General features: G+C 38.6%; 1 protein-coding gene across 1 annotated transcript; it reads left to right on the top strand.

Annotated features, from left to right (window-relative positions):
* The first annotated feature begins 5,470 nt into the window (after positions 1-5,470).
* ZNF518B (zinc finger protein 518B) lies at positions 5,471-8,908 on the top strand. The gene has a single exon (XM_010153091.1). The coding sequence runs from the start codon at positions 5,672-5,674 to the stop codon at positions 8,906-8,908; it is 3,237 nt and encodes a 1,078-aa protein (XP_010151393.1). The 5' UTR covers positions 5,471-5,671.
* The last annotated feature ends 7,210 nt before the right edge of the window (positions 8,909-16,118 follow it).

The raw sequence follows: 16,118 nt of genomic DNA on the forward strand, positions 1-16,118 counted from the left end.
TTTGGTGTTGGCTGGCGGGTGCTGCTGTCTTGTGGACGCCATCAGACGGCTTCGGGCTTGCCTGGACTGTGGAGCTCTTTTCCAGGTTTGTCATCTTGGTCTTCTCCCCGAATATAAGAAGCTTTCGGGTTACTAACTGTATTTACTGAGCAAAATAGGACATCCTGTATTTTGTACATAAATTTTGTTCTTTAGAGTATTTGGGCGTAAGATTCTTTTAATCAAGTCCTACATTAAATTTTGTTGGAAGAAAACCTATCATAGGAAAGTGTTGCATTGGACACAAGATAATTTAGACGTATAGAATGACTTGGATTTCTTCTAAATAAATAAGCCAGTGTTACCACAGATGTGGCCTAAGTGACCTAAAATAGAAATTTAATTTAAAAAGTCTGTTCGTATTAAGACAACTAATGGTATTCCACAGGATCTTGCTATCATTTTTTTCTATATTGTTACTACAGCAAAAGGTTACAGTTGAGGCCCTTTCCTTGCAGATACTTGCAGATGTGGCTAGTTTTAGCAGGAGTTAAATCTGTAGAAATGGATTTTAACATAGACGTGAATGTTTTGAGAACTGGACATGGAGGAATATGTACTTACAATGGGATTATCCCCCCTCCTCTCCCATTTTCTTCAGTACCATACTTCCTTGCTTTATTGCTTCCTGGCCTTAAAGCACAGAGTAAGGTAATGCTGTAGAGACTAGTCAGTGTGCTTTGGCAATGCAGAGAGATTTTTAAAACGATTGCAAATTGTGTGAAATGCCGAAGTGTGCAGGATAAATTTTAAAAGTTGGTCATGTATGTAATGATAAACAACTGGGTAAACCTCTCTGAGCACTCATTACAATACCACTTTTGATGTAGTAGTTGAGTGTGTTTTTTAGCTTATTGCAAGAAGACCACCAAGCAATTGAATGATATGTCAGAAATGTGTATCTTTCAGATACAAATAAAGCTAGGCCTCTATCCTAGAGCCACAGAGAAGCAGACCTCCATTTTGTTAGAATGCTGTGTAGTCTGTATGTGTATCTGCGTTCTTACAATGCCAATGAATGTTAGTAAATTGGATATTTTTTCACCCATGCATTTGTAAAATAGTGATATACTTTTAATCAGTATTTTGCCTAACTTTATAAGTAGTAAAGATTTTGAATGTAATTATTTTATTTGTGGAGTAAAATAACTGTATATTTTAAAATAAAAATAACCTCTAAAAACCTGGTGCATGGTCTTTGCTCTTAATTCTCTGCATTGACATTCCTTGTTCATTTTGCTGGGAAAACAGTGTGAATTTCAGATACGTTTTTTATTTGTGTGGTTAGCTATTGTGCAACAAAATGCCTTTTTAAAGAAGAAATAATTTTCAAAATAAATTTCAAGAGTATAGAGTAATGGGAAGACACTGGAAATGCCTGTCTGACAGTGGCCAGATCAGTGGTTTGTAATCTACTGCAGTGTAAACCATGTACTGGATGAATTCAGCAGTCAGGCTGCAGAGGCTCTTTCTTCGTATTCTTGTTTTTAATGGGTCTTTGTTATCTAACCTTTATGGAAATCTGATATCCACTGTTTGCAATGCCTTTTGAGTCCTGCAGATCTACTGCTCTCTGTCTTGAGCAGTAAGATTCAAGATACACTAGTCTTGTGTGAAAGGCAAGAATATGTCCTTTTATTGAATGCGCCCCACTTTCTAATGTCACTAAATTGCAGGTGTTGGGGAGAAAGAGTGAATGAGAGAGTTCGGTTTATTTTCCTTCTGTTGGCCTCTTTCCATGCATCTCTTAAGTTTCTGACTTTCTTCAAAACTGGGCCATCTACGTGGTGTTTTTTTATTATTTTTTTAATTTCTCCTAATTCAGGTACCTTACTGTATTTCTGCAAACTTTTTCTGAATCCATTCCTGTAAAGACAGTGACTGTATTTGATTTTAACACTCCTTGTGTCTCATCCTCATCTATCCTGTTCTTGTGTTTGCTGTTCAGACTCCATGCAGACTTTCAGGTCTTCCTTTAATCCTGTCTTTGGATTGGTCTCTCTGCTTTGCATTTGATTATAACTTGAAAAATTGAGTATATATCTTAATTAAATCTTCAGAAGCATATCTCTGCTAACCCTTTAAATGTCAAAACAAATCTTCAGGGGAATTCCTCTTCCCTCCTCCCCACCCCCTAATGGCATGGAGTGAATGGCTGCTGGATTGCACCACTTCTCTCTGTATATTGGTGGTGTCATTAATCTGAAGTAACCAGAAAAAGCAAATATTTTAATATAAAAATGAAACCACAAAGTAGTTTTGGGCTTGTTTTATCCAAAATAATGATAAAGTAGATCTGTTTGTATCAAAACTTGTTAACTATTCATCATTCAGGAAAGATTGTGGGGAAAAAATAGCTAGGGAGACAATAGTAGTGTCACTTCAGCATCACCTGGTTATTCAGGTCTTTTCTTTCACCTTGTACTGTGTCTGGCTGGGATGGAGTAAATTTCTTCATAGCAGCCTGTAGGGTTCAGTGTTTTGGATCTGTGGTGAAAACTGTGGATAACACACCAGTGTTTTGCCTGTTTCCCAGCAGTGTTTGCACACTGTCAATGTTTTCTTCCCCCACCCGGCCCCCGCCTCAGCCTCTGCTGCAGTGAGTTGGCATCAGCTGTGCAAGAGACTGGGAGGTTGTACCTCTGGGAAGCTGACCAGAACTGGTCAAGGGGGGAGACCGTACCACAGAAAGTCGTGCTCAGCAGTGAAAACTGGAAGTCGAGGAACAAGGAGGGGTTGGGGGTGTGGGGGTTTGGCTTCCAAGGTGGGTATTGCTCTGAGGCCAGCCAGGAGCCACCGGGAGGTGGTGAGTGATTCTATTTTCATGCCTCCCTGCACATTCCCTTCACTTGTTAAACTGCCTTTGTCCTGACCCATAAACTTCCTTCCTATTTTCTCCAGTTCCACTCCCTGCTCAGGGTGGGGAGCCAGCAAGTGGCTGTGTGGCTGCTGGCTAGGATAAATCCACTGCACTTAAAATTCCCAGCAACATTCGAAACCTGGGTTCAGGCAACATGGTAGTTGTCCCAGGTCTGAATGAAAGCTTGGTTTTGGGGATATATATCTATTTATTTTCACTTTCTTATATAAAGCAATTTGAGTTAGGAAAGTTTAGAAGGATTACTAGCCTGTTCTTTGAATTACCTCTGTTATATTTTCTAGTGTCCTCTTGGACTGAGGAAACCAGATCTGTCTGGTAAATTGAAGTGTTCTTAAAATGTTTTGATGGTGTTTCTTGTACTTTCTTGTTCTTTAAAGGTGGTGGATCCTTTTTCACATTGTCCCATAAAGGGATGTTTACTGTGTTAAAAATATAAGAAAACTGCCCGTGTCTCTAATACTGTTTTTTGTGGTCAAGGATGTTGATGATGTAAGTGCTCTATGCTTGTCTTTTGATCAGTTCATATGGAGTGCAGTTTCAGTATCGATGGATAGCTGTTAACAGCAAAAAAAAAAAAAAAAGGCAAATATTTATTTTTTACCCTTTTCTTCCAAATGCAACTTTAATTTTTTGCATAAAGCTGTATAGTATCTTCAGCATATCTTTGGAATGTACTTGGTCTTACCACGATCTCTTACTACGTTTCTGCTGAAATAAAACAGCGGATCCTCCTGAACATAGGCCTACCATCACACTTGTGTGCCACCAGTATTCATCTTACATCTAAGCAGTGATATTAGCAGTGGAAGTGGAAGAATGGTCCACGTGAGACAACCAGAAATACTTTTTTTTTCTTTCCTCTTTAACATTTGGGTAATAGAGGGCATAATATTACCAACATTAGAATTGCTTGAAAGCAGTATCTTCAGGTCATGATACCGTATTCATGTATACTCTTCCCCTTCCTGGGAGACTGCCATTGATTTGTTTTTCACATTGAGATATAGAGGTTTTTCACATAGGGATGTACAGCTGTCTGCTTTGCAATGAAATGAGATTACTACAGCCCTAAGTACTACTGAGAAGTTTTACAAGAGTGCAGCCATCCTTCTGCTAAAGAGTTAAAAGCTCATTATGTCCCTTACTGGTTTTCTAACTTACTTTTACTGCTGTTTGAAGTTACATAAGTAAACTTGCTCTTTGCAGAGCCCTGTCTTTAGGGCAGCATTCCTACAGCAGTTAGGGATATTGGCATATGGAGCTCAGGTAGGTGCAAGAAAAACTTCTGGGTCAGGTGCTTATTCCTTTCAAGCCATTGTAGAGATAGATGTACTATAGTGTAAAGTCTTCCTTATTTGTGTAGGATTACCGTAATAGGATTCTACTTAAGTGATGTCAGTGATGTGATTTTGGAGCCCAAATCAGGCCCTGCTCTCTACATCAACTTGGAGAGGAACTGGATTTAAGAAGCAGAAGCCTTCTGTAGGATGTATTGAAATCTAAAGGCATCTAGAAATAACCTCATGAAATAGGATCTGTACATGAATGCAGATCTGTGCAAGAGTGTGTCTGTAAGGGTGTTTGAATAAGACAGATGTTGAGCAGATTTTACTTGTTGCTGTTAGTTTTGGACTTGGTTTTATGTAGGTTGCAAAAGGCTAATTTAGTTGTTTATTTTCCAAATAACAGTGGTCTCATAGTTTGGCAAAAGCTTAAAGGGTGAAATCTTGTTCGTATTAAATACAGAAAGGAGACGGTAAGAGTGCTAGAACTGGTGGGTCCAGATACACTGCACAAGTTAATGTGGTAGTATTACTGATGTTACTGTTCTCCCTCTGCCTTCCCTTGCATTGTTTATTTTGCTTGATTGATGTGTTCTGTATTATCAGGATGGAGTGAATTATTTATATGCTTGTCCACATATAGAAGTGATTACACTGTGATATTAATAGAAGTGAAAGTAATTAATTCTGCAGCCACAGATTGTTTTGACTTCATTACTTAGAGAACATATGAAGTATAAATGGCATTTTGTTATGAATTAATGTTTAAGACTGTCTGGATCTGAACCATTGACGCTGATTAGAAAAGAACTTCCTTCTGTATTTCAGGAATTTCCATGCTAACTTAAAAATCCTTACACTTAAATTCATTGTTTTGTATCACAAATGAGAGGTACTTGAAGTGTCTCATAACCCTTTCCTGAGTTAAGGGCATTTCTTGTTAGGCTTAAATACACTTCATAAATGTACAATTTTTCATGACATGGAAGAAATAACATGAAGTCTTTAGGTTTGATGCACAGCAAATAATTTTATGAATTTATGAACATTTTTAATAAGAGCAAGCCTTAAAGGATTATTTGATTGGGTATGTTTTGCTTAGAGGTAACGGTTGTATGTGGAGAATACAATCAGTGGTATATTAACAGTAGACTGGCACTCTAATTCAGCTGTAGTTCACTAATAGTTCAGTTATTAGTTCATTGTATTTCAGTGATCAGTGAATTGTAACTGACTTAATCTTCTGCTTTTTATTCTTCAGTGCTGCAGGTTGATTGAATAAAATTAAGAACATGGAATATAATATGGATGCAGTTCTTTGAGCACCGTTTCTTCCAAAGTATATATTCTGCAGATTGGTGGCCTGAATGATTGATTGATAAGCAGCATACCCAAGACTAATAATCAAGAAAACATTCTGTCTTTTGCTCCTGTGTTTGACAAAACCAGTGCAGTCACATCTTCTGAAATGCAGTTGAAAAAAATGAGGGAAATTTTACCGAGACTGTATCCTGGCCAAGTTAACGATAAAAATAATTCCTTAACTACATCCCCAAAGCAATCATCTGAAGATAAACCAAATCCATCAAAAGGGGATGATGACCAAACCTGCTGTTATCAAGGGACTGAGGCTGAGAACAGTAAGTTGTCACTGATAAGCTGTGTAAAATGCAGAAACGTTCAGAAAATTTCAATGCAAGACACAGAAAAGCATAAGAAGCTTGGGTGGATTGAAGACACAAATTTCATCTGCAAGAAGTGCAGTCATATTACACCACCAGCTTTCCATTTTGTTCCTGAAGGTGCTAATGCTGTACGCTTTGATAAACATGAAAAAAAATCCCCAAGTAAAGCCCAGAAAACATTTAAAGTTAAAAACTTTCTGCCAGGTAAATACTACTGTGATAAATGTAGATTTTCAACAAAGGATCCTTTACAGTATAAAAAGCATGTAGGTCAACATGAAGAAATTAAATTTATTTGTTCCCACTGTAGTTACGTATCCTACACCAAAGGAGAATTCCAGAGACATTTGGTGAAACACACCGGAACTTTTCCGTATCAGTGTGAATACTGTGAATATGGTGCTGTTAGACATGACTATATAGTAAAACACATGAGAAGAGTACATGAAACACCCACAAAACAGCTGTCAAATACTGTCATAAACCACAGGCAAAAGAAGCCGAGTCGAAGCACTTTGTTTGAAATGAAGAAATATGATAAAATTCCTTTTCCGAATGAACTTTCAAATTCGTCTTCAAATATGGTTTGTGAGATCCCAGATAAAGTCACTAAAACAGTCTGTTCAGCTCATGGTGTGGAATGTAGCATAAACAGAGCATCAGTCCAGGATAAACCAATATTGGAGCAGTCTGAAATAAGTATATGTGAGAATCAGAGTGTTGAAGTTGAGGTTTATTCTCCAAAAACAGAGCCTTTAGAGCCTGGGATGCCTTTAACAGTAATTGCACCGTCTGAACTCGTAGTTCCTTCTAACTGTTTAGCTCAGATAGTAGAGATTAAAATAGTGAACGGAGCACAACAGCTGGTTCTTAAACTAATTCCTATGAAAGAAGCAACTTGCAAGCCTGTGAATGGTCCTGAAGAGGAACATGAAAATCAAGGTAGAGAACGATCTGCAGAAGGGAAAAAAACATCTTCTGTATCTCAAAACGAGTTGCTAACCATGGAAGTGAATGTCGACAGATTATCCAGTATTAGTAACCAGCTTAGTTTGCATAGTACGTATGAGAAGAATTCTGAATGTCTTTGTTTTTCTGATTCTCAGCTCTCAGACTGTAACCCTGTGCCTTTGCAGAGGGAAGATGCATCAAAATTGTGCTTTCATTTGGTGAAAGGTACTGATGTCCATTCAGGTGTTATAGAACTTTGTTCTCCGTCTCTGGTGATGAACAGTCCTGAAAAGAAAAGTGATCTTAAATCCTCAAGGTGGGAAGTAGACAGAAAAAATAACTTACGTTATGACTTGTATTGTTATGAAGAAGCTGTGGATATAACCCCTCCAATATATGCTGCTATTTCTGATGATAAAAGTTCCAAGAACATTGCAGCAGAGGCTGCTCAGGAGGGCAAAAATTCCTCTTCTTCTAAAGTCATTAAACAAAAGGATACATTGCCTCTAAAGAGGGATGGGAAAGAATGTAGGAGTCTGCCAGTCAGCTCTACAGAAACACATTTAGCTGGTAAGGATTTTGATAAAAAATCTGTTACGTCTCCTCAAGCAGGAAAAACCTTTCATGTCACTACAGCTCCGCTTTGTGAGGACGTGGCTTCTGGCTTTAGCAGAGCAAAGAGAGCTGAAACCGTAAGTCAGAAGAACAATCTTCTGGAATCGTTAGAACTGCAGAAGATGGAGAATAATGGCAACCCTTTTGAAGGGCCTGTTATTTCATCTGTGTTTTCTCTCAGCTCTGGGGCCGAAAACGTTCCAGAGGGTATCAGATGGGATGACACAACATGCAATAAGTCAGCAAAATTGCTGTGTAGGAAGATTGCTCAGCTTATGTCTGCTGCTGAATCTAACATGAAATCTATGCCTTTGAGATGCCAAGCTTCTAGTAAAGAGGTGCTTTTCCCTCAAGAAGATTTAGTAAGCCGTGAGAGAGTTGTTCCTGCCACTGAGGTGGAACAGTGTGTGTCTTCACCTCAGGAGCATGGTGGAAGCAGTGCGATTAGTAATGAAGAACACAGTAAAGATGAGTTGCTTGCATTTGCAAGAACAGCTAAAAGCAGGGTAACTAAAAATTCCCACGTTGGAACGCCAGTGTTTATCCCCAAAGGGACAATGCTGAGAGTGCTGAATGCTACTAGCAGTCAAAACTCGAACGGCATAGACAACGGGAGTGAAACATCAGCTCCTTCTGTGTATCGCAATGAAATGTTCCTGCCTCGCCCGGTTCCTGTCAGTGTTTCTGAGACAGTTAACAGTCATTTGCCATGTTTGCCTCCTCAGAGTGAACCGAATGCTCAGTCCCGAAGTACATCGTTCAGGCAAAGACCAAAGCGAGAGGCGAGCGTTAATAGCAAACAACCTGGTGTACTCTTTCAGAAAAGCAGTGATATGAGTAAGCAACGCAAACCCTACTCAAAAAGTCATCTAGGTCCCAAAAATAAGGTGAAACAAGCAAGCTGCAGAGAACTTCCTAAAAGGAAAACAAGATCTCAGATGGAAACCAGTTCGAGTTCTGACGCGTTGTATCTGTTGACAGCAAGACGTCTTCGGCTTGTCCCTCTGAGAATGAATCAGTTGATAAAATGCCCTCGTCGTAACCAGCCGGTTGTGGTACTAAACCATCCTGACGTTGACTCGCCCGAGATAATTAATGTCATGAAGACTATCAACAAGTATAAGGGTCAAGTCCTGAAAGTAGTTCTGTCCGAAAGGACAAGTAGTTGTCTTGGTGTCAGACGTTATCGAAAGCGTCTTACCCTTCAGAATGTTGAGACGGGAAACCAAGCGAAAAAGCAGAGTATGCTAAAAATGAAACTGAAGAAGACCCATAAGAACAACTACCAGGTGGTGGAAACTTCACCAGCTGAAACACTTCAGTGTATGTTTAAGTGTTGGTTTTGTGGAAGAGAATATATGGACCAAGAAGAATGGATAAGTCACGGACAGAGGCACTTGACTGAGGCAACAAAGGGTTGGGATGTTCTTTCTCTCCCAGCAAAAAAGTATTAAATGAGAGACTAGGGGGAGTTTCCCCTCTTAATGAATGTCACTGACTTGCTTGGAAGGGAAGGTTGAAACAACTGCTTAATTTTGCCAAAAGGTCTTTCCTGTTAGCGAAGTGAGAGAGGAGAGCAGAGTTACAGAGATAGAGAAGCCAGTAATGAAGATTAAGCACTATGCAGTCTCATGTTTGGAATTTGTGTTGGAGGTCAACTTAATCTGTTCCATAGGAGAAATTTCAAAAAGATTTCCTATGCAAACGTCTTTTTAGTTAGCGTTCTTTGTGCTAGGGTACTGTACTGTAGCCCGTTTGTGCTAGGTCTGTAGGGATTAAAATCTTAGACCTTTGTAAATTTTAACAGGATTTAGTTTGTTTTGTTACAGCGTGATGTTTCAAATCGTGAGTATATGCATACTGAAAAGCACCTTTGATCCTCAGTGGGCAGCAAGTGTGTATCTAGTTGCAAATCAAGCACCATGCACAAAAAGTAAAACTTAAGTGCAAGTACTCTGCTTCAGTGAAACAAAAACTTTTTTGCTGACTTCACAGGAGATACAAGGGTGTAAATGAAGAATCCATGGGATCAGAGTTACTCCAACTAGGTCAGATAGCACTAAAAAGTTTAATTTAGTTTAGTACTTAGTCCTTCCCTAGCCTGTGTCGCATAGCTGTGTGAGAGCAGAGCACTGTCAGCTTTCTGTACCACCTTTGTTCTGAACAGGTCGTGGTGGAGATGCATCATCAGGCTTGGCCCGATGGGAGAGCGAAGCTTTTCTCTATATGGTCTTAAGGCTGTTCTGAAATCTAAGAAAGGAGTAAACACTCTACCACCATGTGTGTGTAGCCTGGTAGAAACACATTTGCAGATTCGGGCACTCTAACTGGAGTCAGAACTCCAGTCGCTGCGTTAATGCTTATTTACAGGGGGAACTTGCTGAAGGCGAAGACTTTTCAAAATGTAAAACCATGTTGCACAGCTTTTACGTTGGCAGTGTTGAACCAGGTTTTCAGTGCAATCTTTCATCCTTCCTAAGAATTTAGATGGTTTTGTAGGTCTCAATTCATACTAGCATGTGCCTAGTTATGTATGTATGTCTAATGTGTATCTGCTGACTTCAGTGCAGTGTAAACATTGCTTAGTTGCTTAAATACTAAATCAGCCAAATTTCAAGTTTATAATGAAGAAAAGGGATGGATGATACTGAAGTCTAATTTTTGTGTATGTGAACAATAGATGTTTTTTGTCATCATGTGAGTTTTAAATAATTTAAAAATCATATAGAATGAACTATATTGAAGCACATTTACAAGTAAAATAACTTCTTACATTTTTACAAATAAGAGTCAATACTGACTCTAATGCTGGATGTGTGTTCTGTGTTTGAACTGGGACTGCTCTTGGAAAAACCAGTAGTTCCTTACTCTTTTCACTGTTGGTGCATTTTTGTAAACAGTTTAGGCTGGGAATATTTTTTTTAGATACTCCAGCAGATTATACATTGTTTTGATAAAGTATCATATCTGTACTGAAATGTAAATATTTTAAAACTACATCTGACAGACTTATTTTCAAAACCAGTTAAAACATTGCTTTCCAGGCATTTTGCAATACAGTGTTAAAATCCTTCAGATGGGTGGTGCTTTAAGTCAGATCTCTTTCATTTTTATGTCATTTGTATCAGACTGACCTGTTCCATAGACCAAACTTCCTTTTGTCTGTTTTGTCAATAATAATGAAAGGACAGTTCTCATTTTGTATTCAAATGGAATTATATTTTTTTAGATGGGTACAGCAGAGGGTTTTTTCACTTCATGTACTTTGATGCCAAACCTAACAGTACTCTTTGCATTTTCAATTCTGAAAATAGCTTCCATTTTAACATTCTGGCATATCACATACAATAAATATTGAAATGGTTAACATAAGAAAAAACATGGTTAAAATTCCTCTTTCTTTTTAACTCCTTCAGTCCAGGTTACTGTTTGAATTAACTTTGTTCCTACAGAAGCTACTAAATAAGTAGTTTTGAATTTGTTTCATAAGAGTTCTCACTGGCAAAATTAGAACATTGTTCATTAAAGCTGTACTGGGCAGGAAGTGTTGCTGCTCAGCATTACAGACTCCAGGGGGTTTAAGTGTACTACGAATGCTTGTCTTGTAAGCAAGTTGGTTGTAGTACACGTTTACAAAGCTGTGTACGTCATGTCGCTGTCATGTCACTACCGTAGTCTGCTGTCTGAATTGTTAAGCTGTGTGTTTTTCCTGGGTTTAATTCAGAAGTCTTTTTTGGTTTGTTTTAACACCCAAACCTTTTGTAAGTTAAATTGTATGGTGTCTGTAGAACTCTTAAAGCAGGTTACATCATGACTCTTTTCCTTTTTATGAGCTTTGCCAAACGGTACTTAGCAGCATCTGTTTTGTTAATTTTCATTCTTATTATTAGATAATGTCATGCCAGAGTAATTTCCGTCACGTTTAACAGTCTGAGTGGTTTGAGAGAAATAATTATAATGTACATTCTCTTGGAATATTGAGGCAGCACAGAGAAATAAAAAGTCTTCAAGGAAATAACTAACTGCTAAATATTTTTAGAGCTAGCTTGTGCCACTCAATGCTACATCACAAATTGTGTTGGATTGTCGTGTTTTGGGCTTGAATGTGTTTATCCTTGTTCCTATTCTGTAAGGATAGAGTGACTGAGGTTGATTTCTTGGTGTATTCCAATTATGTAGTCAAACTTCTGGGTGTGCTTAGAGAGGAAGATTATGGATGCTTTGCAGAAAAACACTGAAGTTTGCCTTTCATATTCATAATCAATTTAGTTAAGTCTTCCAAACCTGCAATTAAATTAATAAATATTACCATATTTTTTTCTGGAAAAATATCACCACTTTATTGTCTTTGATACTGGAACATGTTTTCTTCATGACTTTGAAGCACATCTACCGTTCCTACTGGTGACTTAGCTCTGCTCATGGTATGAACTCAAAAGAACCATTTGCACTTACTGTGTAAGTGGTTGAAGGCTCAGATACGGAATCTAAGTATCAGGTACTTAAGGTAAAGAATAAATGTTAGTTAAGTAACAGGATTTCTCTGACTGAAGCTACCTTTATAATCTGCTCCAGTACCCATCAGCACCAGCTGATGCCACCGACTGCAGTGGCTACTGAGCACAGCTGGTTACTGTGCAAACATACACAGACTGAGTGAAATTGTTACAAGGTGAATACTCACGTAAATACCATTTCATCTATATCTTTAAAAGCAAGAACGTTTTTTATATGACTGTGGTATGCTTTATTAGGTTTTGCTGGTAACTGAGCTTCAAGATTGGGTTTGTTTTTGTCTTGTGTTAGAAGGTACAGTGCAAGACAAGCAAATTGCTTGGTTATTGTCAAGGTAGCGGGAGTCAGTCTCTCTCAACACTTCTCTGTGAATTAACACAGTGGCATATACTTTACCTTTATCTCCAAAGTTAAAACAAATTACGAGAATCAAAAAATGGAGTAAGTCTGTGTTGTCAGGTGGAGAGGAGTTTAGTGGAGCATTTACAGTGCTTCATAATATTACAGGGAGCTCATCACTCAAAGGCTAATCTGATTATTGAGACATCTAAATGATTGTTCTATTTACAACTATACAAACAAATTGTTGTTGTTAAGGCAGAAAACATCTTTTGTGTGACTTGAATGGATATGTCAGGTAGCACTGTTCTCTCCGGTTTCCTGATTGATCCTTTCCGTCAATGAGTGTGATGGGAACAGATTTGTAGAAGTCAATGATTTCTTTCACAGAGTTAAATTTCTGGGGGGAAAAAAGAAGAATTGTGATCAATGTTTGAAAATGGAATTGCCACATGTTTTTGTCTGTAACATTGAAAGAATTTGCAAATTACAGGGTTAGGAACTGGTAATATTTTGCGTAGAGTTATGATGAGATTAGATGTAAGATATCATAAAGAAAAGCACCAGAATTTAATCCTCTTAATTCCTTTGTGTGTCTCTCTCATGTGTAGGAGAAAGCAGCTGGTTGGTTAGGGCAAAAGAGGAGCATGTCTAAGCCCTGAGAAAGCAGCGTCACCTGTAGAAGTTTGTGGTGGTAGATGTGATGGTAGATTTTGAAAAGATGAAGCAACTGTAAATCATTACTAACTTTCCCCTATTAAAAGTTACCCTTAATTAGCAGTACATGATACTTTACACTGCAAGTTTCCTTGTGCCTTTTGTAATGTCCCATTTATTTTCCCACTCAGTTTACTGTGAAAACCATCCTCCAGGATTCCTGAACTGATCAAGCAGCAAGGGAAAGCTATCCAAGCTTTTTATCATCTGTCCTGCTGGGAGTCCATTCCTACCATTCCGATGTTTAGCAGTCCTTCAGTTTAAATAGTTTTCTGCCCTGTCTGTAGCTTGCAAGTTCTCATCATACCATTAAGCTGTCATCACACCAGTGTTTCTCCTCTGGAGATTTGGACTTACTCGTATTAAATCACTAGAACTGTACACAGTAATGCAAGCTTATTGTGACATGAATGCTTATCCTGCATCTATATTACATCACATTTACTGTAAGCACGGGCATTCATTATATATGGGATGGAATCTCATGGTAGTCTCTGTCATCTCCACCTGGCCCACACCTAGTTTATAATGAGAATCCAATTAAATCTGTGATTTGGTGTAACTGTTCCTGTATTGTTTTAAGATGAAAATTATTTGATTTTAAACCCAATGTGCTCTTTGTACTTTTTGTAAGATAATTTGCATACATTTGTTCCACTTTGCTGTTTTGTCTTTGCCTTATGTTCAAGACCACTGCTGCTGCTAGAAATCCAGGCAAAACTGGTTTATATTTCATGCCATACCAAAGTAATCCTAACTCTTTATTCTCAACTTACTCGTAACTTAGTAGCAGTTCTTTTTCTATCTTTTGATGTTTTTTGTGGCTTGGAAAGTTAAAGTCTCACTGTAATTGCTCATCGGGTTTGGAAAACTAACGGCTTCACTTTGCTAATGTCCATTACTCATCACTGTACCTTTAAGCTGTAGCTCTGTGGTAATGAGGGAAAAATGTCTCAGCTGTTGCCTAGATCTTTTTTTCCTATTTTATTTCATCCTGTACTCTTACTTGAGTTAGTGACACTGAAAACATTAACCTCTGAGTCTCTGTGGCTGCTAGAATATGAAGTTGACTTAGACATCATACTGATGAACACTGGTGGTCCAGGACTCCACATCTTAGCCCTTTTAGTGGAAACCCACACTTTGTTAGGCATAAAGACATCTAAAGACACATGGATGAAGAAAATTCAACATTTTGGAGCTGATAATTTCCCTTCACTGTCTGAAGAGACTTGAACTGATCTCTGCTGTCATAGGAACGTCCTGTCTGCTGGTCTCCAAAGTGTTCTGGGAGATAGGAATAGGGTCTTAAGTATTGCTCCTAGAAAGATGTAGTTTTGAACTGCGTTGGGGTGCCGGTAGGACTGTGGACTACATGCTGCACATCTCGAACGAGATCAGTTCATCCTTGAACTGCTATCATTTCTCGGTTGAAGGTATTGGCATCCCCTGACAGGTGCTTGCTGTGTCCGTTTTCCTGGCAGTAACTCCTCACAGAACAGTCAGTGGAAGACCTTGTCGAAGTGCTCCCTCATCTGGTGAAGGCAGGTGGAGCTAATCCATTTGACTCATTTTGAAGTGAACTGAGTTGAATGGATAGGACTTGTATGACCAACGGTTTCAAAAATGAAAGGTAGCTGCAGATGGTAATAGGGAGTGGTGAAGATGGAGAAAACATCTGTGGCCAGAACAGTGAGAGCGAGAGATGCACATCGGGCTGTGGTCTAAGCTTCTGTGTAAAACAAGCACTGAACTGAGGAGCCTATTTCTGCCTTTCATTTTTAGCTACTGCATTGTGAGTTGAGCCTGATGGTGCAGACATGCCAAAACCATGTATTTTTGTGTGTGTCAGATCTAGTTTTGCAAAGGCCGTAAGAAAAACATTTAAATTTTCTATCATGATCAGCTTTAAATGTGAGCAAGGTCTTGATTTATCTTCAGAAGAACGGTGTACATGAAAACAAGCATTATAGATATCTCTGTAGCTGTAATACTGAACGGAGTGGAGTGTTGGAAGGCTTCAGCCACATAAAGGGTGCTGAGAGCAATAGTTTTGAGTGTAAATGCCTAAATTCCGCATATGTCCCACTTGGGGATCTCGGCTTCATAGCTTTATGTGATTTGGGCTTTAGTGAGCTCAGTATAATATATGAAATAAGCATATAGATGTGAACATCTGTGGCTAAATTGCTAGCAAAAGATACTGCTCTACTAACAGTTAACTGTTGGGGTTTTTTCTCTGCTTGTATTCATTATATTCCAGCTTGATACTAATTTAGCTGCATGGGACTTGAGTTACTTAAGGTTGATCACCATCACATTAACAGAGAACTAACAATTTTTAAAAATAAACAGAAAATTATGTATGCTCCCCCTCCCCCCCCCATGGCCTTAGAAGGCTATGTGAGAGCAAATGATGCCCTCTTGCAAGCTGAATGAAATACATTTAAAAAAAATTGTTCATCAGAAATCTTTTTTGATCATACAAAGTGTTAACAGCTCATAAACTCTATATGAAGAATCAGGAGTTGCAATTGGATAGGGAAAACATTGAACAACCGTGTGTACGAAAACCCAAGTTTTTAATGGATGGAAATAGACTAATCCAAAAGTGAAAACATGCTGCAGAAAATAATTTAGATGAACCTTTGAATAAAATGAACAACTTGGGAGAGATGTAATAGGTCTGCACCTGTTTGTTGTTGTTTAGGTTGCTTTCTCTTTAACAGGTGAAGAGGGAATGTTCAGCTAATCTAGATAAAGCAGCTGGCCTGTCTGCATTTTATATTGCAAAATGTGTAATGATGGGTTTCCCGGTGGAGGGACAGTGCAGAGCGCTCTGGAAAGCATTTCAGCAGTCACTGCGAAATTACTGGCAGCAACTTTGTTGTAATTCACAGCCTCACAATTTGTTTTTACCCCCCCTGAGATAAGAACCTTAATCGAGCTGCAGAAGTTGAGATGACAGTTTTCAAGAGCATTTTTGGGGAATCCTTTCAGACTGCCTGGAGGGGAAGCAAGCTCTGCAGGGTAAGGTTGGTGCCATTGGTGGTTCACTATTGCACGCGTGCCTCTTGCCCAGTCCAGTGTTAA

This window comes from Eurypyga helias, unplaced genomic scaffold (genome assembly GCF_000690775.1).
Source record: "Eurypyga helias isolate BGI_N326 unplaced genomic scaffold, ASM69077v1 scaffold10876, whole genome shotgun sequence".
In the NCBI taxonomy this organism is placed as follows: Eukaryota; Metazoa; Chordata; class Aves; order Eurypygiformes; family Eurypygidae; genus Eurypyga; species Eurypyga helias.